General features: G+C 50.6%; 1 protein-coding gene across 1 annotated transcript in view; it reads right to left on the bottom strand.

Moving 5' to 3' along the window:
- Nucleotides 1–27,440, bottom strand: part of dazl (deleted in azoospermia-like) — a 331,824-nt gene that overhangs the window by 83,342 nt on the left and 221,042 nt on the right. Inside the window, exons 8-10 of the mRNA XM_072510237.1 lie at nt 26,813–26,893; nt 25,205–25,255; nt 11,902–12,024 (exon numbers count right to left, since the gene is read on the bottom strand). Of these exons, the coding sequence (XP_072366338.1) occupies nt 11,902–12,024; nt 25,205–25,255; nt 26,813–26,893 (255 nt within the window). The remainder of the gene's footprint in view (nt 1–11,901; nt 12,025–25,204; nt 25,256–26,812; nt 26,894–27,440) is intronic.

Below are 27,440 nucleotides of genomic sequence, written 5' to 3'. Positions count from 1 at the left end.
GAGCGCAGTGCGAGCGAGAGCGCAGTGCGAGCGAGAGCGCAGTGCGAGCGAGAGCGCAGTGCGAGAGAGAGCGCAGTGCGAGAGAGAGCGCAGTGCGAGAGAGAGCGCAGTGCGAGAGAGAGCGCAGTGCGAGAGAGAGCGCAGTGCGAGAGAGAGCGCAGTGCGAGAGAGAGCGCAGTGCGAGAGAGAGCGCAGTGCGAGAGAGAGCGCAGTGCGAGAGAGAGCGCAGTGCGAGAGAGAGCGCAGTGCGAGAGAGAGCGCAGTGCGAGAGAGAGCGCAGTGCGAGAGAGAGCGCAGTGCGAGAGAGAGCGCAGTGCGAGAGAGAGCGCAGTGCGAGAGAGAGCGCAGTGCGAGAGAGAGCGCAGTGCGAGAGAGAGCGCAGTGCGAGAGAGAGCGCAGTGCGAGAGAGAGCGCAGTGCGAGGAGAGAGCGCAGTGCGAGCGAGAGCGCAGTGCGAGAGCGAGAGCGCAGTGCAAGCGAGGGCGCAGTGCAAGCGAGGGCGCAGTGCAAGCGAGGAGCGCAGTGCAAGCGAGAGCGCAGTGCAAGCGAGAGCGCAGTGCAAGAGAGAGCGCAGTGCAAGAGAGAGCGCAGTGCAGAGAGAGAGCGCAGTGCGAGAGAGAGCGCAGTGCGAGAGAGAGCGCAGTGCGAGAGAGAGCGCAGTGCGAGAGAGAGCGCAGTGCGAGAGAGAGCGCAGTGCGAGAGAGAGCGCAGTGCGAGAGAGGAGCGCAGTGCGAGAGAGAGCGCAGTGCGAGAGAGAGCGCAGTGCGAGAGAGAGCGCAGTGCGAGAGAGAGCGCAGTGCGAGAGAGAGCGCAGTGCGAGAGAGAGCGCAGTGCGAGAGAGAGCGCAGTGCGAGAGAGAGCGCAGTGCGAGAGAGAGCGCAGTGCGAGAGAGAGCGCAGTGCGAGCGAGAGCGCAGTGCGAGCGAGAGCGCAGTGCGAGCGAGAGCGCAGTGCGAGCGAGAGAGCGCAGTGCGAGCGAGAGCGCAGTGCGAGAGAGAGCGCAGTGCGAGAGAGAGCGCAGTGCGAGAGAGAGCGCAGTGCGAGAGAGAGCGCAGTGCGAGAGAGAGCGCAGTGCGAGAGAGAGCGCAGTGCGAGAGAGAGCGCAGTGCGAGAGAGAGCGCAGTGCGAGAGAGAGCGCAGTGCGAGAGAGAGCGCAGTGCGAGAGAGAGCGCAGTGCGAGAGAGAGCGCAGTGCGAGAGAGAGCGCAGTGCGAGAGAGAGCGCAGTGCGAGAGAGAGCGCAGTGCGAGAGAGAGCGCAGTGCGAGAGAGAGCGCAGTGCGAGAGAGAGCGCAGTGCGAGAGAGAGCGCAGTGCGAGAGAGAGCGCAGTGCGAGAGAGAGCGCAGTGCGAGAGAGAGCGCAGTGCGAGAGAGAGCGCAGTGCGAGAGAGAGCGCAGTGCGAGAGAGAGCGCAGTGCGAGAGAGAGCGCAGTGCAAGCGAGAGCGCAGTGCAAGCGAGAGCGCAGTGCAAGCGAGGGCGCAGTGCAAGCGAGGGCGCAGTGCAAGCGAGGGCGCAGTGCAAGCGAGGGCGCAGTGCAAGCGAGGGCGCAGTGCAAGCGAGGGCGCAGTGCAAGCGAGGGCGCAGTGCAAGCGAGGGCGCAGTGCAAGCGAGGGCGCAGTGCAAGCGAGAGCGCAGTGCAAGCGAGGAGCGCAGTGCAAGAGAGAGCGCAGTGCAAGAGAGAGCGCAGTGCAAGAGAGAGCGCAGTGCAAGAGAGAGCGCAGTGCAAGAGAGAGCGCAGTGCAAGAGAGAGCGCAGTGCAAGAGAGAGCGCAGTGCAAGAGAGAGCGCAGTGCAAGAGAGAGCGCAGTGCAAGAGAGAGCGCAGTGCAAGAGAGAGCGCAGTGCAAGAGAGAGCGCAGTGCGAGAGAGAGCGCAGTGCGAGAGAGAGCGCAGTGCGAGCGAGAGCGCAGTGCGAGCGAAGAGCGCAGTGCGAGCGAGAGCGCAGTGCGAGCAGAGAGCGCAGTGCGAGCGAGAGCGCAGTGCGAGCGAGAGCGCAGTGCGAGCGAGCAGAGAGCGCAGTGCGAGCGAGAGCGCAGTGCGAGCGAAGAGCGCAGTGCGAGCGAGAGCGCAGTGCGAGCGAGAGCGCAGTGCGAGCGAGAGCGCAGTGCGAGCGAGAGCGCAGTGCGAGCGAGAGCGCAGTGCGAGCGAGAGCGCAGTGCGAGAGAGAGCGCAGTGCGAGAGAGAGCGCAGTGCGAGAGAGAGCGGGAGCGCAGTGCGAGAGAGAGCGAGAGCGCAGTGCGAGAGAGAGCGCAGTGCGAGAGAGAGCGCGACGAGCGCAGTGCGAGAGAGAGCGCGAGAGCGCAGTGCGAGAGAGGAGGCGGGAGCGCAGTGCGAGAGAGAGCGCAGTGCGAGAGAGAGCGCAGTGCGAGAGAGAGCGCGAGAGCGCAGTGCGAGAGCGCAGTGCGAGAGAGAGCGCGAGAGCGCAGTGCGAGAGAGAGCGCGAGAGCGCAGTGCGGAGAGAGAGCGCGAGAGCGCAGTGCGAGAGAGAGCGCGAGAGCGCAGTGCGAGAGAGAGCGCGAGAGCGCAGTGCGAGAGAGAGCGAGAGCGCAGTGCGAGAGAGAGCGAGAGCGCAGTGCGAGAGAGAGCGAGAGCGCAGTGCGAGAGAGAGCGAGAGCGCAGTGCGAGAGAGAGCGAGAGCGCAGTGCGAGAGAGAGCGAGAGCGCAGTGCGAGAGAGAGCGAGAGCGCAGTGCGAGAGAGAGCGAGAGCGCAGTGCGAGAGAGAGCGAGAGCGCAGTGCGAGAGAGAGCGAGAGCGCAGTGCGAGAGAGAGCGAGAGCGCAGTGCGAGAGAGAGCGAGAGCGAGAGCGCAGTGCGAGAGAGAGAGAGAGCGCAGTGCGAGAGAGAGCGAGAGCGCAGTGCGAGAGAGAGCGAGAGCGAGAGCGCAGTGCGAGAGAGAGCGAGAGCGAGAGCGAGAGCGCAGGGCGCGAGAGCGCAGGGGCGCGAGAGCGCAGGGCGCGAGAGCGCAGGGCGCGAGAGCGCAGGGCGCGAGAGCGCAGGGCGAGAGAGCGCAGGGCGAGAGAGCGCAGGGCGAGAGAGCGCAGGGCGAGAGAGCGCAGGGCGAGAGAGCGCAGGGCGAGAGAGCGCAGGGCGAGAGAGCGCAGGGCGAGAGAGCGCAGGGCGAGAGAGCGCAGGGCGAGAGAGCGCAGGGCGAGAGAGCGCAGGGCGAGAGAGCGCAGGGCGAGCGAGCGCAGGGCGAGAGCGCGCAGGGCGAGAGCGCGCAGGGCGAGAGAGCGCGAGAGCGCAGTGCGAGAGCGAGCGAGAGCGGAGTGCGAGAGAGAGAGCGCGAGAGCGGAGTGCGAGAGAGAGCGCGAGAGCGGAGTGCGAGAGAGAGAGCGAGAGCGGAGTGCGAGAGAGAGAGCGAGAGCGGAGTGCGAGAGAGAGAGCGAGAGCGGAGTGCGAGAGAGAGAGCGAGAGCGCAGTGCGAGAGAGAGAGCGAGAGCGGAGTGCGAGAGAGAGAGCGAGAGCGGAGTGCGAGAGAGAGAGCGAGAGCGCAGTGCGAGAGAGAGAGCGAGAGCGCAGTGCGAGAGAGAGAGCGAGAGCGCAGTGCGAGAGAGAGAGCGAGAGCGCAGTGCGAGAGAGAGAGCGAGAGCGCAGTGCGAGAGAGAGAGCGAGAGCGCAGTGCGAGAGAGAGAGCGAGAGCGCAGTGCGAGAGAGAGAGCGAGAGCGCAGTGCGAGAGAGAGAGCGAGAGCGCAGTGCGAGAGAGAGTGAGCGAGAGCGCAGTGCGAGAGAGAGTGAGCGAGAGCGCAGTGCGAGAGAGAGTGAGCGAGAGCGCAGTGCGAGAGAGTGAGCGAGAGCGCAGTGCGAGAGAGAGTGAGCGAGAGCGCAGTGCGAGAGAGAGTGAGCGAGAGCGCAGTGCGAGAGAGAGTGAGCGAGAGCGCAGTGCGAGAGAGAGTGAGCGAGAGCGCAGTGCGAGAGAGAGTGAGCGAGAGCGCAGTGCGAGAGAGTGAGCGAGAGCGCAGTGCGAGAGAGAGTGAGCGAGAGCGCAGTGCGAGAGAGAGTGAGCGAGAGCGCAGTGCGAGAGAGAGTGAGCGAGAGCGCAGTGCGAGAGAGAGTGAGCGAGAGCGCAGTGCGAGAGAGAGCGAGAGCGCAGTGCGAGAGAGAGCGAGAGAGCGCAGTGCGAGAGAGAGCGAGAGCGCAGTGCGAGAGAGAGCGAGAGCGCAGTGCGAGAGAGAGCGAGAGCGCAGTGCGAGAGAGAGCGAGAGCGCAGTGCGAGAGAGAGAGCGAGAGCGCAGTGCGAGAGAGAGAGCGAGAGCGCAGTGCGAGAGCAAGAGACAGAGCTACCATCATGTGGAGGCCCGGGATGTGGGCCTGGAGGAGCTTATTAAACAGTGGCAGGGTGGGGGGGGGGGCTTGAATCCTCCAACCAGGCGGATACCTGGAACGTTAGGGGACTGAATAGGCCAATCAAGAGGTCCCATGCCTTTGTGCACTTAAGGAGCTTGCAGGCAGACGTGCGGTCATAGAATAGACTCATTTAAAGGTGACGGATCAGACTAGGTTGAGGTAAGGCGGGGTGGGGCAGATGTTCCATTCAGGGTTAGATTATGAAGGCTAGCGGTGCTGGTTAGTAAAGGATGGCTCTCTCAGCTGGTAATATTATGGCAGATCCTGGGGGCAGGTATGAGATGATGAGTTGGAGGGAAAGTACTCTGGTGCTGGTGAATATATATGCCCCAAAACTGGACAATGTAGAAGGTGAAGGACCGGCTGGGGTTTAAGGAGCAGATGGGAGGGGTGGATCCGTAGCAGTTTGGAAGGCGGAGGGCGAAGGAATTCTCGTTTTCCCCCCGCATGTTCACAAGGTGCATTCTGGATTGATTTTTGTCTTGTACAAGACGTTACTGGCGGGAGTGTTTGGGAGGAAGTATTCGGCGATCGTGGTGTCAGATCATGCACCACATCTGGTGGACCTACGCGTGGAAAAAGAGAGTGCCCAGTAGCTGCAATGGAGGCTAGATGTGGGGCTGTTAGCTGATGAGGGCATCTGTGGAACGATAGGGGTGAGCTATACGGAATGAGAATACAAAAAGCGGGCGGCATGGTAACACAGTAGCCTCCATAGTGTGGAAGCTATTGAAGGTGATGATCAGAGGGGAATTCATCTTGATCAGTGTGCACAGGGATAAGGGGGAGCACCTGCGAAGGCAAAGAGTAGTGGAGGCCATTTTGGAGGGGATTGCAAAGAATAGTGGAGGCAATTCTGGAGGTGATCGCAAAGAATAGTGGAGGCAATTGTGGAGGTGGATCAGAGGCACTCGGCAGCCCCAGAGGAGGCACTATTAAAGGAAGAAGCTCCAGACGGAGTTTGAGCTGATGTCTACAAGGAAGGCGGTGGGGCAGCTGTGTTGAGTCAGGGGGTGATGTATGAACATGGGGGAAAAGCCAGCAGGATGCTGGTGCATCGGTTGAGGTGGCAGCGAGGGGGATTTGTCAGATGAAAGATTTGGGATAAGGTGTTCACCGAGTCGGGTGGTAAACAGGGTATTTGAGGCCTTTTACCACAGCCTCTGCAGCTCGGAGCCTCTGGTGGGCGATGGAAGCATGAGACGGCTTTTGGATTTACTGGATTTTTCGGTGGCAGGGGTTGGGTCCACTCATTATCTCGGGCTTAAATTTTGTTTATTTTAAAAAGGATAAAGATTCAGCGGAATGTTAATCCTACCTCCCAATATGACTGCTAAATGTGGATGCTGCTGAGCCTGCTGAATTATCATTGGATGGAGAATGTTTGGGGGAAGGGGGGGCTTAGAAGTCAGGCTATGGAGTGAAGCTCTACAAAGGATAAACTCATCCTCCTCACCAGTTCAATGTGATATATAGGGCATGTCATGGCTGAGTCAGTTCTTTCCAAGAGTAGATGTAGATGTTGCACAAGGAGACTGGTAAATCCATGTCGACATGTTTTGGGCATGCTCGAAGTTGGAGGGGTTTTGGGAGGTCTTGCAGGAACTATATTAAAGATTCTGGGAGGGAAGGTGGCTCAGAGCCCATGGATGGCAATATTTGCAGTTCCAGAAGAAACAGGGGTTCAGGTGGGTAGAGAGAGTCTGACGTGTTGGCCTTTGCCTCCCTGATAGCCCAGAGGCAGAAATTGTTAGGTTAGTGAGACCCGGGCCTGAAAGTAACAGTATGGATGAACAACTTGGCGGAGTTTCTGCACTTGGAGATGATAAAGTTTACTATTAGAGGTGCAGATGAGGAGTTCTTCGAGGTGGAGGTTGTTTAAAGAGTGCTAAAATGTCAGCTGGGTGGGAGTGGGGGGCAAAGACCACATTTCTATAGTTACTATAGTTAGAAAACAGGCAGAGGGAGTGGGCTAGGAAGGAGGGGTATGGGTATCGGAGTATGGTACGTGAAGGATGTTTACTGGTGCTGTTTTACTCTCTGTATATAATGGAAAATGTCTCAAATAAAATGTGGTAAATGGAACTACTGTTAATTCACCAGTGCACTGTGATATCATGTTACTGCGGTATCGTGTTACGTTGTGTTTAACCCTGTGGGCTCCACCTATGGGCCATTGTACGGCTTCACCCACTGGGGGATATGTCGGGGCATGTACGGGCTCGCCCATGGCTCCACCCCTTACAGGAAGTATATAGGCAGCTGACCTGCAGAGCCGCATTCATTGTTGTACAGGTCACAGGCAGGCTCAGTTGCAAGCCGATTAAAACTACGGTTTGCTTCTCAACGTGTCTCTCAGTGAATTGATGGTCGCATTATAAAAATTATTTTAAAAACCTTTTGACTGCAAGTATAACTCCAGGGTCTCTGGTTACAACCTACAAAGAAACTTAACTCGAGAACAAAGCAGAATAAAGGGGATTTCTTAATATGTGGTTTTGTCAATTGTGCCAATGCAAGTAAGGGTGCAAAACCCATTGTGTTATATGCAGGGAAGTACTGGCAAATGAGGGGAGAAGTTTCAGATTTTGAAAGAGAAGTGGTGGGTGAAAAATTCCTTTTGAGATCAAGACCCGAGTCAGTTATCAACTGTTATTTGCTGACTCCAAATGAAAAGACCACGCTGCTGTACCCAAAATCATGGCAAAACCCCAGTCAGCATTCGGGAGTAGCATCTCCCAGGAGTATCTAGTGCTGAGTAAAACATTCTGTTGCTATTGTCCTTGGATTTTCCGTTCTCACAAAGAAGACAGCACAAAGGAACTGGCTGCACCATGTGCATTGTCCTCTCCTATGAACCCGAGGAGTGAGATCATGAGGACCAGCAGGCTCCCCTTTCACATTAAAACGTAAGCGAATGTAGCAGGTTGCAAAGGTCGGCCGATTGGCTAAAGTGGGTCCCGAAGGAAAAAAAATTTGAAAAACACTGTTCTAGAGAGCACACCGTTTCCCTTTGTCTTTACTGGAATACAAGTGCTTCCCTTAGTTCAACTATATTGTCGTTGATCTTCAAGAATATTTACAATCCAGAACCAGAAAACTGCACTTACAGGTCCAATATACTGGGACAAAAAGTAAAAGATCACGTTACAGGAAATAATAACCCTACTACTAAAATGGAACTATCAACACTCTAGTGGGCAGCACAGTAGCATAGTGGTAAGCACAGTTGCTTCACAGCTCCAGGGTCCCAGGTTAGGTTCCCGGGTGGGTCACTGTCTGTGCAGAGTCTGCACGTTCTCCGTGTCTGCGTGGGTTTCCTCCCACAGTCCAAAGATGTGCAGGTTAGGTGGATTTGCCATGCTAAATTGCCCTTAGTGTCTGAAAAATGTTAAGTGGGGGTTACTGGGTTACAGGGATAGGGTAGATACATGGGCTTCAGTAGGGTGCTCTTTGTGAGGGCCGGTGCAGACTCGATGGGCCGAATGGCCTCCTTCTGCACTGTGAATTCTATGAAAAGACACACCCATATCCCACGGAAGAAGAGGTTGACTTAACCATGCCTTTCACTAGGATCCAAACATTCTTAATCATGCACAGGCTTGATCTGTTCAATTAACTGGTTGTTCAAAGCTGTTAACTTGTCAGGCATCAATAATTTCATGCATTTATAATTCTGATCTGTTTTGCAATGCTATGGTTTAATGCTCAGCATCCAGTGTGGATTTAGTGATACATTGAACTGCTTGTACAACCTGAACTGCTTGTACAACCTTTGCTTCATTGTTTGTTAAGTAACTGCCCTTGAATGATCTTTACACAACTGGGATATCTCTACTTATACTTATATTTGCCTATTAGTGTGCATGTACCCAACCTGGAAGCAAATGCTGTGATTTATTAACAATAAATGTTAGTGTATCACTTGTAGTTTGTTACCATATCATGAAAAAAGGAGCAAAGGGTTTATTCATCCAACCACTTAAGAGCTTAACCAAAAGATAAGTGAATTGAATTCATTTCTATCTAAACCAAGTTAAATACAGTACAGTTCAGAAGCATCACTCATCCTTAGATCTATGCTGGGAGATAAATCATGAGTTAGAGGAAATGAAGGATTTATCAGGTTCCGTTGTATATATTTATCAAGATATCAAAATTCCACTTACTTACAGACCCAACAACATTCCAGCTATAGCAGCATAGACCAGTATCAGAATTAGCTGCCCTCTACTTCCCCCCCACTTGTCTGAGCCAAGTGCAGTGCAGCACGAACACATAGTGCCTAACAATATGGAAAATTGCACAGCTGACTTGCTCATACAAAGATGAGGTTAATCTAGCCCACCCAAAAACTCTAAACCTTGATCAGGCTCATCAGTAATGAAAGTGTCACCAGCAGCACCTACTCGTTGAGCAAGTCCAAATTCTACCTGGGCATCAACTTCAGACTTCATCATTCCTTGTTTCAGACACTGGTACGAATGAATCTCAGAGGATAGAAGTAGCTGTGCTTGACCTGAAGGCAACATTGAATGTATTTATGCCAAGAAGCCTTAAAAAGTGAAGTCCAGGAGGCTTAAAAAGAAAGCCCTCACTATGGTTGAAGTGATACCATCATAAAAAAAGTGACATGGCAGACTCTAAACCTAGTGTATGTGGAGATACTTGTCCCAACTTGGAGAACTGAACTAGTCAACAATCATAATCCAACAAGTTGAATCCAACAATCATACTTGTAAAATAATATCAGTGGCTATCCTATACATTTCCAGAATGGTATTTTCCTGCCAACAAGACATACCTGTGCAGGTTAAACAAGGTTAAAGAAAAATTTTGTTGATCGTCACATCCCCTCAAAGAATCTTCAATATTCATCAATCTTAAACATCGCTTGGAGGAAGCCGAGGGAAGCACTCACACACATATAATCGCAACATCAATGTCAACAACAGTGACTCGATTATGCAGTCATTGACCAAGCTCCAAAAGGCAAAGTGCTAGACTTGATCCTTTAGCAAATGGTGACAGGATCAACATAAGGAAGCAATTTACATGCCTTCATCCTCACCAACTACCAATGTAGTGTTGCCCATCCACAATTGCAGTGAGAAGTGACCACTTTAATAGGCCTCAAGAAATGCAAGTCTCCATTCATCGTGAGGACATATTTGGAAAGACCAAAGCAGATCAGCAAATTCAAATTGCGTATTTATAGCCACAATTCTATTCCAGCACAACCTGGCATAGCCCTCTCTTCCATTAAGCCAAGTGGCCAATCTTGGTTCAATTAATTTGTAGAACAACATGGCAGGAGCAACACTAGACATAGCTGAAAGCAAGAGGCTACCCTAGTGAAGTTACTGCAAGAGACTACTTGGATTCTAAAATTTAAAAGGAGAACAGCATAGACAGAGCTAAGGAGTTCAGAAGCCAATGATCAATGCCATACTAGGCAGACCTATCAAATCCAATTGACAGTGGTGGTAAGCAACCAAGAGACGACACTGCCATGAAAATACCATTTTCAACCCAGCATGTGACTGCAAAGACAAGATTGAAGGGTTTGCAAGTTTCTAGAGCAAAACATTTTTTAAAAAAATCTTTTAAAATAAATTTAGAGTACCCAATTCATTTTTTTCCCAATTAAGAAGCAATTTAGCATGCCAATCCACCTAGCCTGCACATCTTTGGGTTGTGGGGGCGAAACCCACGCAAACACGGGGAGAATGTGCAAACTTCACACGGACAGTGACCCAGAGCCGGGATCGAACCTGGGACCTCGGCGCCGTGAGGCAGCAGGGCTAACCCACTGCGCCACCGTGCTGCCTCTAGAGCAAAAAATACCAAATCTATTGATCCTAATTTGGCCTCCTCTCAAAATTACCATTTTTATGGTCTAGCAAATTCAATTAAGCCAATGACACTTCGGAGGTGTTGTAACCTACAGGGCCATAGATCAAGTTCAAAGGTGGGATGAGATTGGTTGGTTTTTCTTTAGCCAGCACAGACACAATGGGCTAATTGGCCTCCTTCTGTGATGTAAATCTATGTTTCTGTGATTTTAGCAAGCAGCTGAAGTACTAACACCACAAAGACCCCTAACAACTCTCTGGTTGTTGTGCTTAAATCCGAAACATCAGAATGAGTCACACTCTTATCCTATCTGCTCAAGTATAATGGCACTGGCATCTACCCAGTAATGTAAACGATTGCCTAGTATTCTCGGAGATTCTAACCCAGTCTCACAAGGTTTAAAATCCTCCGGAAAGTAAACGATGTCTTTTAAATTACCAAAACAGCAGGTAGCTATAAATCAGTGTTTTTTTTTTTACTGGAACAGATATTTAAAATGAAAATAGAGAGACAGGCCAAAACACTTCTGTTCTCTGTCTGAGTCCACAGCAGCCAAAACGGAAAGCGAAAGCAAAAACAGCTGAGAGCCACAGCCCAGCTCAACCCACACAATGACATCACTGAAGCCATGTGATAAGACAAACACCTTTCTTAAAGGGACACTCCCATGACAATAACACATTTGGGTCTTACCAGTCATGCACATATTCCATGAATGAATAAAAAAAATCTAAATGATGTGTCGCAACAACTTGGTAGCATTGCATCTCCATGTAGAGTGGAACAGCAATGTGGTGTGAAAACAATCTCCAAGTTCTCCACCATTACAAAGTCAATACACTTGAATATGCTTCCCAACAGTAGGATAGAACCATTATTGCCACAATAGCTAGAACGGTTCCAGAGGCCCATCATTACTTTCTTTGGATAATGAGGGATGGTTAATAACTTCAGCCTCAGTATGAACCACATCTTGAAACAAAATGGAAAAAAGGATGTATAATAGCAACCGGACAAGCATAATTCAACGGTCCCTACCTTGCAAAGCCTCTACCACAGGAGATCAAAAGCAGTACTGTCTAATTTGTTATCTCTTCCATTTCACGCATGGCTTGAATGTATATCACGTGTAGCTTATTCATCGAATCATAGTGCTGGAATTACCTACTTATTACCAGCACAGTAGCACCATCACCAAAAAGACTGCAAGTATTCAACAAGGCCAACCTCAGGGAACTAAGGTTGGGGAACTAATGCAGCTTTGCCAGTGTCACCTACATCCCAAGAACAAAACGGTTTAAAAAAAACAGGAAATAACATGATCCACAGACTGTATTCGGGAAGAAAATCCAGATAAACTGGATACACAGATTCCACTATTAAATTACTAAAATAAACAGTATATTTACCAAATCCAAACCAGAAATCACTGCAGTGCAGATAAGTAGCATTTTCTTGACAAACTAAGGTGATTGTGATTTTTGTGGAATGAAATGAATGGAGGATTCAGGCCAGAGGTGGTGAATCATAAGGCAAAGGTAATATGAAAATTGAAATAAAGACAATAGCTCCTTCATCCTCATCCCCCAACATCTATACAATTTTAAATTATACATCAACATTCCCCACCTAATTTTGGCATTCTTCTTATACGGAGAAGAACTGGCAGTTTTCAAAAAGGTCATTATAGATTAGATTCTTGATTACCTTTTCCACAGAATCTAGAGGCGAAGATGGAGTTTGCTGTGCATCACATTCCCTCTGCACAAACACAGTTCCTGGATTAATCATTTCTGGGTATGGGGAGTTTACGTATGTCCCTGTGGTAGGCTAATTATGGGGGCAAAGTTAGATAAACTTTAGTTCTTTGCACTGAAGTATTCTTACAATATAAAGAATAGAAAAAGTAGAGTTGCTAAACTGCAAATTAAGTTAAACTCAATCATCTAAATTTAGGATACTCACATCTAACGCTAGGGTTGTCACCTTTACAAAGTCCAATACTGGACATGAAAATGGAAGAGAAAACAAACTGCAACTCAGTGCTCATTTTTCCTTGCTGCTCGCAAAAATAAACTAAAAATTTCTCCATAATGTGAAATCCAAGAGCTTATTTTAAGTTGGAGAAATTTCCAGGCAGCACAAGAAAAAGAAAATCAGACAACCTGGTCCAAAATTTGTCAGGAGGCAATGCAACAATTTTGAATGCAACTGGTTTTCTAAAGTAACTGGAAAAGTATAGGCGTTGGACTCCGAGACGGACAGCTCTTAAAAATGTATGACCATTATATGAGAATCCACAACAACCAAGCAAATTTCAATGATAGAAGTCTATGGAAAAATATGGTTCCTCAGTTAGCAATTGTCCTGCACAAATGTAACTAAAATAATTGAAAAACATGACTTCCGGTGGCGGCCATGGTGGGATTGGTCACACATTTCATAGCTTCCACTTGTGGCGGGGTTTGTGGACCTTTTCCCTGATTAACGGGTGGATGTTTTAATAGAAAAGGTGCAGGAGTGATGGAGGAAGAATTTGTTCCACCGGTGGATGGATTAGTGGACCAGAAATGGTTTTAGGCGAAAAGAGCTGTTGGAGCTAGAAACCTTTCCTGTGACACGGGGGAAGATGGTGGAGGGTAAGGGACTGGCCCGACCATCTCAGTGGTCTATGGAACAGCTGGTGGACTTCTTGAAAGAGAAGGAGTCTCTGGAAGACCTGGTGAGGACGGTGGATCCGCTTTAGGCGGAGATCGACCACGTGGAGATGAGGTTAATCTCAAAGCCAGGCGATCCAGAAGGTGGAGGAGGCGGTGGGGGAGCACAAGGAGCAGCTTACTTCGTTGGCAGCCGAGATGGGGGTGATGCTTGATATCCAGTAGCGGCTTCAGGAGGTGGAGGATCTGGAGAACCGCTCCCAGCTAGAACAGGAAGATCGTGGGGTTGCCAGAGGGCATTGAGGGAGCGGACGCTGGCTCGTATAGGGCCAAAATGTTGGGAGGCGTTGGTGGGAGAGGGGGCCTTCGAACGGCCCCTGGAGGTGGACCGTGTACAAAGGGTGCTGATGAGGAAGCCGCAAGGCATCGAGCCACCGAGGGCGATGGTGGTACGGTTTTTGGACAAGGAGCAGATCCAGAGGTGGGTCAGGCAGATGAGGCAGTGTACCTGGGAGGGCAGCAAACCTGGAGTATACCAGGACCTGGGTGTGAGAACTGGCTAAGAGGTTAGCGGGCTTTAACAAAGTGAAGACTGCCCTCTTTAAGAACAGTAAGAAGTCTTACAGCACCAGGTTAAGTCCAACAGGTTTGTTTCAAATCACTAGCTTTCGGAGCACTGCACCTTCCTCAGGTGAATGAGGAAGGAGCAGTGGTCCAAAAGCTAGTGATTCGAAACAAACTTGTTGGACTTTAACCTGGTGTTGTAAGACTTCCTACGGTGCTCACCCCAGCCAGCATCTCCACATCATGGCTCTTTAAGAAGTGGGTGAAGCGTGGGATGCTGCGCCCGGCTCACCTCTGGGAGACCGACAATGGTCGGGAATAATATTTTGGTATGCCAGAGGAAATGATGGCGTTTGTTAGAGACGATGGACTGGCAGGAGGAGGAGGACATTGAACTTGGGAGGTGGTGTTCTTTTTTCTCTCTCTGGGGCCCATTGTCCTTTGTTCTTCTGTGGGGTTGCTCTTTTCTCTTTCGGTCCTTGAATGTGGTTGTTTGCACCAGGAGAGAGTGCTCGTGCTCGTGGTGGGGGTGGAAGAGAAGACAGAAGATAGAGAATCGGCTGTGTGGGGGGGGGGGGGGGGGGGGGGGGGGTAGGATAGGATGCTAGATACCATGGGCGGGGGCTGCCATGCTACCTGGGCGAGCAAGTTCATGGAAGCGCAGTGGGGGGTGAGCAGCATGTTAGTGTTGGGATTGTTGTTTTGTGTGTGTGGGGGGGGGGGTAAGAGACAGCTGGCAAGGGAGGGATTTTTGAAATGTGTTATGGGGGGGGGGGGGGGGGGGGTCGGCGACAGTGGACATCGGAGGACAGGCCTGAGGGGTTGCAGGACGCAGGCTGGCCCATGATGGGCTATGGTTGATCGACCATGGGTGGGGGAGGCACAGAGATATGACGGCGCGGGCAGAGATGGCGAGGTTAGTAGAGGAGATTTTGAAGGTGGATAGGAGGTATTCAGAGGCCCCGGAGGCTGGGTTGCTGTGGGAGCAACAGAAACTTGTTTGGGCTGATATCCATGGGTAAGGTGGTAGGGTAATTGAGCAGTGCTAAAAGGGCAGTCTGAGTATGAGGAAAAGGCAAGTAGGATGTTGGTGCATTGACTGAGGAAGCAGGAAGCGGCGAGGGAGATCGGAAAGGTGAAGAATATGGGAGGGGCTGGTGGAGGGGGAGAATACGGTCTTGGATCTGGTGGGGGTGAATGGAGTGTTCGGGGACTTTTTTTTTTAAAAAAGAGTCATACGAGTCGGAGCCCCTGGTTGGGGTGGGACGGAATGAGGCGATTTTTGGAGGGGTTTGAGTGGGGACTATTTGTGGGAGGTGCTGAGGCGGTTTGGGTTTGTGGATTGGGTCTGGCTCTTTCCGGGTGCCAGTAGTGAGTGTGCAAATGAACCAGGTGAGTGCAGAATACTTCAGTTGCATCAGGGACGAGTCAGGGATGTCCACTCTCCCCAATTCTCTTTGCGTTGGCTATAGAGCCATTGGCTATGCTGCTAAGAGTGTCAAGGGACTGGCAGGGGATCGTGCCGGGGGGGGGGGGGGGGGGGGGGGGGGGGGGGGGGGGGAGAGGGGGGAAAGAGATGGAGCATAGTCCCGTTAAACGCGGACGATCTGCTGCTTTAAATATCAAACCCGTTGGAGGTTTTGGAGGGGGGGGGGTTTATGGGCATATTGGAGGAATTTGTCCGGTTCTCGGGATATAAATTGAATACAGGGAAGAGCAAGCTCTTCCAAATTTGCTTAATTACTATTGGGCAGCGAATATAAGTCATGGTTAAGAAGTGGGTGGTGGGGGAGGGGTTGGTGTAGGAGCGGATGGAGGCATCCTCTTGTAAAGTCTCAGGTTTGGGAGCACAGCTGATGGCGCTTTTACTGTTCTCGCCGGCCAGGTACTTCACAGACCCAGTAGTGGTGGCGGCCCCGAGGGTGTGGGAACAGTGGCGGCAGCACCTGAGGCTGGAGGGGACCTTGGTTTGGGCAGCGACCAGTGTCCTTTCCTCACCTGGCTCCCCAGGGGCTACAGGACAAGGTAGTGTCAAAAACAGGGGTAGGTGAGGGTAAAGTGTCGGAAATTTATACAGTGTTGATGGATTGGGAGGGAACCCCGATAGGGGTAGCGAAGTGGGAGGAAAGGTTGGGGAGGGAGGTGGAGGCTGGGGTGTGGGAGGAGGCGCGGAGGAGAGTGAATGCATCCTCGTCCTTATTCAATTCAAGGTGGCCCCCAGGGCACATATGACTGTGGCCCGGATGAGCAGATTTGTTTGAAGAGGTGGAGGATAAGTGTGGGCGCACCGCGGGTGGGTCCGAGAATCATGTCCACATGTTTTGGGCCTGTCCGAAGCTTGGGGGATTCTGGCAGGGGTTTGCCGACATTATGTCAGAGGTCTTGAAGGTGAAGGTGGCTCCGAGTCTAGAAGTGGCGATCTTTGGAGTGTCAGAAGACCCGGGAATCCAGGGGGCAAGATAGGCCGATGTCTTGGCCTTTGTCTCCCTGGTAGCCCGGAGACGGATCTTATTGGAATGGAGGGACTAAGCCGCCGAAATGGGGTGTGTGGGTGAGTGATCTGGCAGAGTTCCTTAGGTTGAAGATAAAGTTCGCCTCGAGAGGGTCTGTGGAGGGATTTGTCATTCATCAACTTCTTTGAGAACAGTTAAGATATCAGCAGTGGTTGGGGGGGGTTAAAAAAAAATAAAAGGAGGTAGTAGGGGAGTTGGAAAGCGGGAGGCAGGATGTTAGGTATTTAGTTGATTTGACTATTTGCAGCCATGTTGGCTTGATTTGTTTTCTGGTTGTGTTTGATGTGTAAATATATAAACGCCTCAATAACAGATTTTCTTTAAAAATTCATAAAAGGTGCGTCATGCAACAATTTAGAATTGAGGAATATTATGTCAGATTATTTGTATTTGACTTTTAACATGAATTCACGCACAAAACCTGCATAAGTCAAGTCACTGAATTCATAATTCAGGCAACCAGTTAATAACTGGGCGCAAGTTAACCACCACATTGCACCCGGCGTGAACTTGAGTGCACCGGGAAATAGCGGGAGGCGCCAAAATAGAGATTCACGCAAATTTGCTATCTAACCGTCCCGCTCCCAATGGCGGGTTCCGGATCACATTCAAATATGGCATGGATCTCATAAATGAGATTGAAGCTTCCGGGTGCGGCGATGACCAGCTAAGTCGTACGTTTCGGCAGCTCCCGTTGGAACGGACTTTTGGGCTCTTAATAGGAGCCCCAACGGCAATTTAAACGGCCAAAAACACTGTGCCGTAAACCAGAAGGGAATCCCCCCCGGACACGCACGGATAAGGGAGAGGATAGCGGCCGGATTGCGGAGGATCCTCTGGAGCAGCGGCAAGGAAGGCAAGCTCAAAGCAAGATCGCGTCGGAAGGCGGCCGCTTGTTATGGGGCCCGGACCAACAAGAGTTCATGCGGCGCTGTGTGGAAGAGCTGAAAAAGGAGTTGAAGGAGGAGCTGTTGGCCCCGATATTACAGGCGATTGAAGGGCTAAAGGAGGAGCAGAAGACCCAAGAGCAGGAGCTTCGGGTCGTGAAGGCAAAGACTGCTGAAAATGAAGACGAAATACAGGGCCTGGTGGTGAAGGCAGAGACGCACGAGGCACAGCACAAAAGGTGTGTGGAAAGGTTGGAAGTACTGGAGAATAACTCGAGGAAGAATCTAAGGGTTCTGGGTCTTCCCGAAGGCGCAGAAGGGGCGGACGTCGGGACATACATGAGCACGATGCTTCACTCGCTAATGGGATCGGAGGCCCCGAAGGGCCCTTTGGAGGTGGAGGGAGCTTATCGAGTTCTGGCACGAAGACCGAAGGCTAGAGAAATACCCCGAGCTATAGTGGTGAGGTTTCTCCACTATAATGACAGAGACGGTCCTCAGATGGGCGAAGAAGACTCGGAGCTGAAGGTGGGAGAACGCGGTGATCCGCGTATACCAGGATTGGAGTGCGGAGGTGGCGAGAAGGAGGGCAAGTTTCAATCAGGCTAAGGCGGTGCTTCACAAAAAGAAGGTCCAGTTTGGAATGTTGCAACCGGCGCGATTGTGGGTCACACACCAAGGGAAGCACCACTACTTTGAGACGGCAGACGAGGCGTGGACATTCATTGTGGACGAGAAGCTGGAATAGTCTGGCGAGAGAAAGAACTTTTGGGACAAAGTGGTGGGGTGATTTTGTGGGGCGAGGGAAAAAAAAGGGGGGGGGGGGGATGTTTTTTTCAATTTGTTAGTTTTGCGATCCTGTAACTTTTCTCTCTTCCCCATGTTGGGGGGGGAGGGGGGGGGGGGGGGTGGGGAGTATGAGGAACTGTGGGCGCCGGCCATTAGGGGCGGGGCCGAGTGGGAAACGCAGGCTTTGTTCCCGCGTTATGGTAATTATGGCGGGAACAGGGACATAGGAAGGAGGCCTCACACAGTGGGGGCCGAGGACAAGGGGGGAAGCCGAGGTCAGCCAGAGTTCGCTGACTTCTGGGAGCAACATTGGGGGTGCAACTACGCTAGAGGGGGATCTAGCGGGGGGGGGGGGGGGGTTAACTGGGTTGCTGCTGCTAAGGAGAAGGGGGAGCTGTTATGGGATGGGGTGGTCGAGGCGGGAGGGCGCCGTCGGGGGGATATACGGGTACGTGGGAACCGGGTGAGGAGCTGGGTTAAAAAAGGGGATGGCTAGTCGACAAGGGGGGGGGGGGTAAAGAGCCCCCCAACCCGGCTGATCACGTGGAACGTGAGAGGGCTGAACGGGCCGATTAAAAGGGCACGGGTACTCGCACACCTAAAGAAATTAAAGGCAGATGTGGTTATGTTGCAGGAGACGCATCTGAAACTGATAGACCAAGTCAGACTACGTAAAGGATGGGTGGGGCAGGTGTTTCATTCGGGTTTAGATGCGAAGAACAGGGGGGTGGCTATTTTAGTGGGGAAACAGGTACTGTTTGAGGCAAAGACCATAGTGGTGGATAGTGGGGGTAGATATGTGATGGTGAGTGGCAGATTGCAAGGGGAGGCAGTGGTTCTGGTGAACATATATGCCCCGAACTGGGATGATGCAAATTTTATGAGGCGTATGTTGGGACGTATCCCGGACCTGGAGGCGGGAAAGTTGGTAATGGGGGGAAACTTCAATACGCTGCTTGATCCAGGGCTGGACCGGTCGAGGTCCAGGACTGGGAGGAGGCCAGCAGCGGCCAGGGTATTCAAGGACTTCATGGAGCAGATGGGAGGGGTAGACCCCTGGAGATTTATTAGGCCTAGGAGTAAGGAGTTCTCATTTTTCTCCCATGTTCACAAAGTATACTCACGGATAGACTTTTTTGTCTTGGGAAGGGCACGGATTCCGAAGGTGACAGGGACGGAATATACGGCCATAGCCATTTCGGACCACGCCCCACATCGGGTAGACCTGGAGTTAGGAGAGGAAAATGAACAGCACACACTCTGGAGAATGGATAGGGGCTTATTGGCAGATGAGGGGGTATGTTTAAGGGTGAGGGGGTGCATCGAAAGGTACTTGGAGCTTAATGACAATGGAGAGGTTCAGGTGGGAGTGGTCTGGGAAGCGTTGAAGGCAGTGGTTAGAGGGGAACTGATATCCATAAGGGCACATAAAGGGAAGCAAGAGGGTAAAGAAAGGGAGCGATTGCTGAAAGAACTTTTGAGGGTGGACAGGCAATATGCGGAGGCACCGGAGGAGGGACTGTACAGGGAAAGACAAAGGCTACATGTGGAATTTGACCTGCTGACCACAGGTAAGGCAGAGGCACAGTGGAGGAGGGCACAGGGTGTACAGTATGAGTATGGAGAGAAGGCGAGTCGGCTACTGGCCCACCAATTGAGGAAGAGGGGAGCAGCGAGGGAGATAGGTGGGGTGAGAGATGAGGAGGGAGAGATGGAACGGGGAGCGGAGAGTGTGAACGGGGTGTTCAAGGCATTTTATGAGAGGTTATATAAGGCTCAGCCCCCAGAAGGGAAGGAGGGAATGATGCATTTCCTGGATCAGCTGGAATTCCCTAAGGTGGAGGAGCAAGAGAGGGCGGGACTGGGAGCACAGATTGAGATGGAGGAGGTGGTAAAAGGGATTGGGAGCATGCAGGCGGGGAAGGCCCCGGGACCGGACGGATTCCCGGTGGAATTTTACAGGAAGTATATGGACCTACTGGCCCCGCTTTTGACAAGAACCTTTAATGAGGCCAGGGAAAGGGGGCAGCTGCCCCCGACTATGTCGGAGGCAACGATATCACTCCTTTTGAAGAAGGAAAAAGACCCGCTGCAGTGTGGGTCCTACAGGCCCATTTCCCTTTTAAATGTAGATGCTAAGCTCCTGGCTAAGGTGATGGCGACGAGGATAGAGGACTGTGTCCCGGGGGTGGTCCATGAGGATCAAACTGGGTTCGTTAAGGGGAGACAGCTGAACACGAACATACGGAGGTTGCTAGGGGTAATGATGATGCCCCCACCAGAGGGGGAGGCGGAGATAGTCGTGGCGATGGACGCCGAGAAAGCATTCGACAGAGTGAAGTGGGAATATCTGTGGGAGGTGCTGAGGAGATTTGGTTTTGGAGAAGGGTATATCGGATGGGTACAGCTGCTGTATAGGGCCCCGGTGGCGAGCGTGGTCATGAACAGACAGAGGTCTGACTACTTCCGCCTTCATAGAGGGACGAGGCAGGGGTGTCCCCTGTCTCCGTTACTGTTTGCATTGGCGATTGAGCCCCTGGCTATAGCACTGAGGGGCTCCAGGAAGTGGAGGAGAGTACTCAGGGGAGGAGAAGAGCACCGGGTATCCTTGTATGCAGATGATTTATTGCTGTATGTTGCGGACCCAGTGGAGGGGATGCCGGAGATAATGCAGACACTCAGGGAGTTTGGGGAATTTTCGGGGTACAAATTGAATATGGGGAAGAGTGAGTTGTTTGTGGTGCATCCGGGTGAGCAGAGAAGGGGAATAGATGACTTACCGCTGAGGAAAGTAACAAGAGATTTCCGGTACTTAAGGATTCAGATAGCCAGGAGTTGGGGAACCTTACATAGGCTTAATTTAACAAGATTGGTGGAACAGATGGAGGAGGATTTCAAGAGATGGGACATGGTGCCCCTGTCACTGGTGGGTAGGGTGCAGGCGGTCAAAATGGTAGTCCTCCCGAGATTCCTTTTTGTGTTTCAGTGCCTTCCGGTGATGGTCACGAAGGCTTTTTTCAAGAGAATTGAGAAAAGTGTCATGAGTTTTGTCTGGGCCGGGAAGACCCCGAGAGTAAGGAGGGGGTTCTTGCAGCGTAGCAGGGATAGGAGGGGGCTGGCAATACCGAGCCTAAGTGAATACTACTGGGCCGCCAATATCTCAATGGTGTGTAAGTGGATGGGAGAAGGGGAGGGAGCGGCGTGGAAGAGATTGGAGATGGCGTCCTGCAAAGGAACCAGCCTACAAGCAATGGTGACGGCGCCGTTGCCGTTCTCCCCGAAGAAATACACAAGTCCAGTGGTGGTGGCAACACTAAAAATTTGGGGGCAGTGGAGACGACATAGGGGAAGGACGGGAGCCTCGGTGCAGTCCCCGATAAGGAATAACCATAGGTTTGTCCCGGGGAGAATGGATGGGGGATTTGGAGCATGGCAGAGAGCTGGGGTTGTGCAACTGAGAGATCTGTTCGTAGACGGGACGTTTGCGAGTCTGGGAGCGCTGACGGAAAAATATGGGTTGCCCCAAGGGAATGAATTTCGATACATGCAACTGAGGGCTTTTGCGAGGCAGCAGGTGAGGGAATTCCCGCAGCTCCCGACGCAGGAGATTCAAGATAGAGTGATCTCAGGGACATGGGTGGGGGATGGTAGGGTGTCGGATATATACAGGGAAATGAGGGACGAGGGGGAGATCATGGTGGATGAGCAGAAGGGGAAATGGGAAGAGCTGGGGGAAGAGATTGAGGAGGGGCTGTGGGCTGATGCCCTACGTAGGGTAAACTCGTCGTCCTCGTGCGCCAGGCTAAGCCTGATACAATTCAAGGTTTTACACAGGGCGCATATGACCGGAGCAAGGCTCAGTAAATTTTTCGGGGTAGAGGATAGGTGTGGGAGATGCTCGAGAAGCCCAGCAAACCACACCCACATGTTTTGGTCATGTCCGGCACTGCAGGGGTTCTGGGTGGGGGTGGCAAAGGTGCTTTCGAAGGTGGTGGGGGTCTGGGTCGAGCCAGGCTGGGGGTTGGCTATATTCGGGGTTGCAGAAGAGCCGGGAGTGCAGGAGGCGAAAGAGGCTGATGTCTTGGCCTTTGCGTCCCTAGTAGCCCAGCGAAGGATATTGCTTTTGTGGAAGGAAGCCAAACCCCCGGGCGTGGAGACCTGGATAAATGACATGGCAGGGTTTATAAAACTAGAACGGATAAAGTTCGCACTAAGGGGTTCGGCTCAAGGGCTCACCAGGCAGTGGCAACCGTTCATTGACTACCTCGCAGAACGATAAAGGAAACGGGAAGGTAACAGCAGCAACCCGGGGGGGGGGGGGGGGGGTTTGTATAGATATTTGTATTAGGCTATGTATATTGGATTGTTTGATTTTATTTTTGGAGAGTTATTATTTTTGATATGGCAGTTGCCATTTAGTTTATATATATATATATATATATATATATATATTATTTACTTGTTAAAAACGGCCACTGTTATTTATACTGTTTTATTGTTGTAAAAAGGAAACCTTTGTATTGTTTTGTTTGGCCAAAAAATTTGAATAAAATATATTTTTTAAAAAATAAATGAGATTGAAATGAAATGTAACAGCCCCCCAGCGGGAAATCACTCGGGCATCATTTAGTACTCCTTTTTAAAAACGTGACACTGGCAAAATGGCTGCTGAGGGAATTTGAGGCGGTGAGTAGCCATTTCCATTTTTGGGCATGCAGCTCAAGGACTCTGGAGCTGCTGCTTTAGGGTGTGGGGGACTTTAGTCTGCAAGGCTTTAAGCCATCTCTAAATATTGTGGATACCCATAACAGTGTCTATCGTACCAAACATTTCCAGGACAGAGCCATGTTTTTGGTTAAATGCTGAAGGTCACTTAACTTCCTTTGACTGTGAGCAGCCTCCAACTTCACAGCTGAAGTCGATAGTTAATAATGAATTGCCAGCGCGTAGGGAGAGCACTACACCGCTCACAAGTACATTCCTGTAGGTATATGTGCCATGTCTCAGGCAAGATTATTGCACTGCATTTCAATCAAACCGTAAAGCCTTGAAACTTTACCCGAATGCTAGAAGCGGCAGCACCAGAGGCAGCAGTCAACAATCAAACACTCTTCAGCACTGGGAATATCCTTGAGAGCATAGGCAGGGAGGAGTGTGTGGATCAGGGGATGGCACTTGAGCGTTTCCTCCCTAATGTACCCAGCAGGGGTCTGGGGTCTAGGGGCTCCAACTCTGACCTTGGGTGGATGGACAGAGTGAGCTTTTCCAGCACTAGTGGATCGTTGGATGGTACTCCGAGAAGGCGGGACACACAAGCATGGGGGAGGTTTGGGGGAAATGGAGGGTCCCAGGATGAAAGCTCTAATTAATCGTCGGTCTCTCTCCTTCTCCAATTCCTTGGAGACCAGAATGGCTGGCATTGTCGATCCGGCAGAGAATGCCCTCGAGGTGCTGTTTGCAACACAGCATCAGACGTTGGAGAAGGCAGCAAGAGCAGCGTCAACGTAGGCCCAGGGGAGGGGCACACCCTGAACACCCAGCCGCCCATCAGGCCGAGGAGGAATCCAGAGGGGAATGGCAACAACAGCCCAAAGTCGACATTCACGGTTGTTCTTTAGAAGAGTTGGCGCCTCAACAAAGGCAGTGTGCCACACCCTCGCAGACATAGTACCCCGTGAAGGAGGACATTCGCTCCCAGTGGTAGTAAAGGTCACCGTAGCCCTGAATGTTTATGCCACTGTGTCATTGCAGGGCTCAGGTGGGGACATGTGTGGTCACAGATGCCTTGTATGACTGGGCAGCAGACTTTATCAACTTTCAGCTGGACCAATCCTACAAAGATCCCCTGAATCTCAAGAGGGCCACCTCCAGATGATGGGTTGACTCTTGGGGGATAAGAGGTACTGCACCCGCTCAGGTTCTGGCTGATGATGCCAGTACAGAGGCAGAGATCCGATATTAGGAGGCCATACTGCCACTTGTACTGTCATCGCACTTCTCAAAATGGAGTTCCGATGCCTGGACCGCTCGGTGGTGCACTGCAGTACACCCCCAGAGGGCCTGCTGCTTTGTAGTGGTCTACTGTGCCCTCCATGCAGGGCGACATGTGACCTTGTCTGGGTAGGAGGAAATGGACCAGGAGGGAATGAAGAGCCCGGAACCAGAGGATAAGGACAGGCAGTGGCATGCTTCTGGCATGTCCCATGAGACCTTGTCTTGAGGAGGAAACTAAGGACCAGGAGGGGCTGGGGGAGGCGCAGAGGATAGAGTACAGGCAGGGGCATGCGCCTGGCATGCCCGGAGGATCAGAGAGGCCCTTGCTCTCACCTGCTTCTCATAGGACCAGACTTTGTCCATCAGCAGGAGAGTGATGATTACACCAATCTTCTGAATGGAGTCCGCATCGGGGGCATTTGATCCCGGACCATGTACCTCGGGGGCAGGGGGACCAGAGGGCATCAGGGGCAGGGGTGCAGGCAGGCTCCTCCGCTCCCCCCCCCCCCCGCCCAACTTAGTGATCCTCAATCTTCATCTTCTGTGGTCTACTGCTACATCCAAGTGGGTCACTATCCTAGCAATGCTGGCCTCAGTGCCACGCATTGCCGGTGTCATTTCCTGCGTCCGTAGCCTTGAAGACTCATCCAATTGGGTTTTGCTGACAACTCCTCCCGAATCTCACGGCCGTGTCCTAACATCTGATCAGCTCTGGGATAACCTTGTCCAGAGGCTAGGCATTTCAGTGAGTCTCAGCAGAGTCTTGGGATCCAGCAGACCTCAGACTGCTGACGCCCTTGGATGTTCCTGCCTTTACCTGATGTGCATCATCAATTGTGTGGTGCTTACCAGATTGGGCCCTGAAGCCCGTCCACTAACGTCGCCGACCGGGGTGTGCATCTCTGCACTTGGGGGTGATAACTGTGATGTGGATCTCAGAGGTGGTTGTTAAATATAGGCCGCGATCTCGCTAGCGCGGCCATCGGGAACACCCCACCAATTGCGGCACGATAACACAATGGTTGGCACTGTTGCTTCACAACGCATGGGTCCCAGGTTCAATTCCCACTTGGGTCACTGTCTGTGGAGTCTGCACGCTCTCCCAGTGTCTGTGTGGGTTTTCTCCGGGTGCTCCGGTTTCCTCCCACAAGTCCCAAAAAAGACATGCTTGGTAGGTAATTTGGACATTCTGAATTCTCCCTCAGTGTACCTGAACCGGCGCCGGAGTGTGGCGGCCAGGGCATTTTCACAGTAACTTCACTGCAGTATTAATGTAAGCCTACTTGTGACAATAATAAAGATTAATAGTGTCCGAAATAACACTTGGAACTTTTTCCGTTAAATCACGCCCCCAGTCAAAGTGGTAACATTGGTGAGCATTAAACAACCTTAATTGACTTACTAGCATAAAATTGAAATACACATTATTCATCCATTAAACAAATGTGTATTCGATAATCCCTGTTCTTAAGCATTCAAATGTCAATTAAGCCAATTATTTTCTACCATAAGCTAGACATACAGGAAAGGAAAGCTGATGCTACCGTCCTAAATTGAACAAGTACGTCTTTATTAAAATTTAAACTGATTTATCAGTTACCATCACCTGAGGCATCATCCATCTCCACTGACCTCCTGGTGGCCATTGTGTTGCCGCCTGAAATTATCACCAAAACAAAAAATTGTAAGTTACTTATTTAGATGTCATCTTTCTATAACTAGTCGGGTGCAGTATTCTATAATATTCCTAAATATTGGTAAACGGCCAAGTGTATTAATAATCAGGTATTCGACAGTTCTGCTCTTACCCTACCATTCTCACCCTAAGATTCTGGTAGGATCATAATTTCTAATGAGACCCACGGTATGTAGATTGCCCAAATTAATGGGAGAGGTGGTTAGAAAAGAGGAATATAATTAGGAATAGAAAGATCATAACTCTTTTTACACATGCCATGACAGTCCCAATGAAACCACATCAATTACATACACAATTGCAAGTGTCCAGCTGGTTCGGTACCCTGCTTTCACCACAGCTGTGAAATAATTTTTTAAATACAAAAAAAAAAAAAAAAAAATTGTTCAAAGAATACAAGCATACAATAATGGTTATAATTCCAATTGTCAAAATACAAAACAATGTTTGAGGAACACTTTCAAAATTTGTGATATTAAAATTTGATATTAAAGTAGAGGCTTTGAAACAAGGATGATTTTTGAATACACCAGGAAGATGCAGGCTAGCAAAATGGGAGTCTAATTTTGCATGAATAAATTGAAGGCAATACCATTTTGGAAACTTTCTGAAAAACATGAGGGGGCAGATACAGATCTGTGAATTTTACTAATTATTTGAAGCAGATAAAGCTTCAAAGCTATGGAGGGATAGAGCAGGGGTGTTAATATTTGAATTGCTTCAAAGGATCAGATCAAAGCAAAATGACCTCCCGTGGAATAAACACATATTCCATTGTAAACCCAGAATTTTAACTGTTTCTTTTTATTAATCAAAAACAGTTTTGCAGAAGAGGAAAGGAAAATATATTTTTCAAAAATCCCTAGTGCAGGAGGCCATCTGGGCCCATCGAGTCTGTACCAACCCTTGGAAAGAGCATCCTATTTAAACCCACGCCTTCACCCCATCTCCGTAACCCAATAAACCCGACCTAACCTTATGGACACTAAGAGCAATTTAGCATGGCCAATCCACCTAACCTGCACATCTTTGGACTGGGGGAGGAAACCGGAGCGCCAAGAGGAAACCCACACAGACACAGAGATAGTGCAAATAGTGCAAACTTCACAGTCACTAGAGGCAGGAATTGAACCCGGGTCTCTGGCGCTGTGAGGCAGTAGTGCTAACCACTGTGTCACCGTGCATTCTTTAATTTAGTTAAACAACATAAAACTAAGTCCATTACTACACAACTGGTCTAATTGGAATTTAAAATTTGGTTCATAAAATAAACATAGCAAATCTGCTCACACTCCTAATAACCGTGATTAAATCATTGAAAAAAACATGCAAATCATGTACTGGCAATAGTCTGAACTGAGTAAATCTTTTCAATTTTACGCTGAATTTGTATCAAATTGGTATTCTTTCAAGTATGTCTTTGGTTTCTTCTTAAGGTTTATATGATTGGAAACTCCATGTCATTTATATTTGAGCTAGACAAAAAAATAAAGGCAACTATATAATGTTAAACTTCACCTGATAATTATATGCAGGATGTGGATAACCCATTTGCACTTGTGGTAACGCCACAGCAGGAGGACTGGGATATGAATAAGTCTACAAAATAGAAATAAATACGTACATGTAGAAGGTTGGATTCAAAATTCAACAAATTAAAAGGAGTACAAGAACAACAAATATTGTACCTTTAACAATGAAAAAGCTCAAGGCATTTCACGGCGGCAGACACTGAGCCACGTAAAAAGATATTAGGTCAGCCAACCAAAAGCTTGGGCAAAGAGGTACATTTTAAGAAGTGTCTTATACAAGGAAAATGAAGTAAAGAGGTGCTGTGGTGTAGGGAGGGAATTCCAAAGCTCGAGACCTAGGCATCAACAATGGAGCAATTATGATTAGGAATGCATAAGAGGCCAGAATTAGAGGAGCATATCCATTTTGGAAGATTGTGGGGTTGGAACTTGGAGATCGGAAGGGACATGGCCAGAAAGGGATTTGAAAGCAAGGAGCCACTGTAGCTCAGCAAGCACAGTGGTGACAGAGGGGAGGGAAACAGGAGCGAGTTAAGACACAAGCAGAGTTTTGGATGTCTTGAATTTTATGGAGGATACAATATGGAAAGACCAGTCAGGCGCTTGTTGGCATT

The sequence above is a fragment of the Scyliorhinus torazame genome, chromosome 6 (assembly GCF_047496885.1).
Source record: "Scyliorhinus torazame isolate Kashiwa2021f chromosome 6, sScyTor2.1, whole genome shotgun sequence".
NCBI classification, from domain to species: domain Eukaryota; kingdom Metazoa; phylum Chordata; class Chondrichthyes; order Carcharhiniformes; family Scyliorhinidae; genus Scyliorhinus; species Scyliorhinus torazame.
This window is presented reverse-complemented; position numbering and strand designations above follow the sequence as displayed.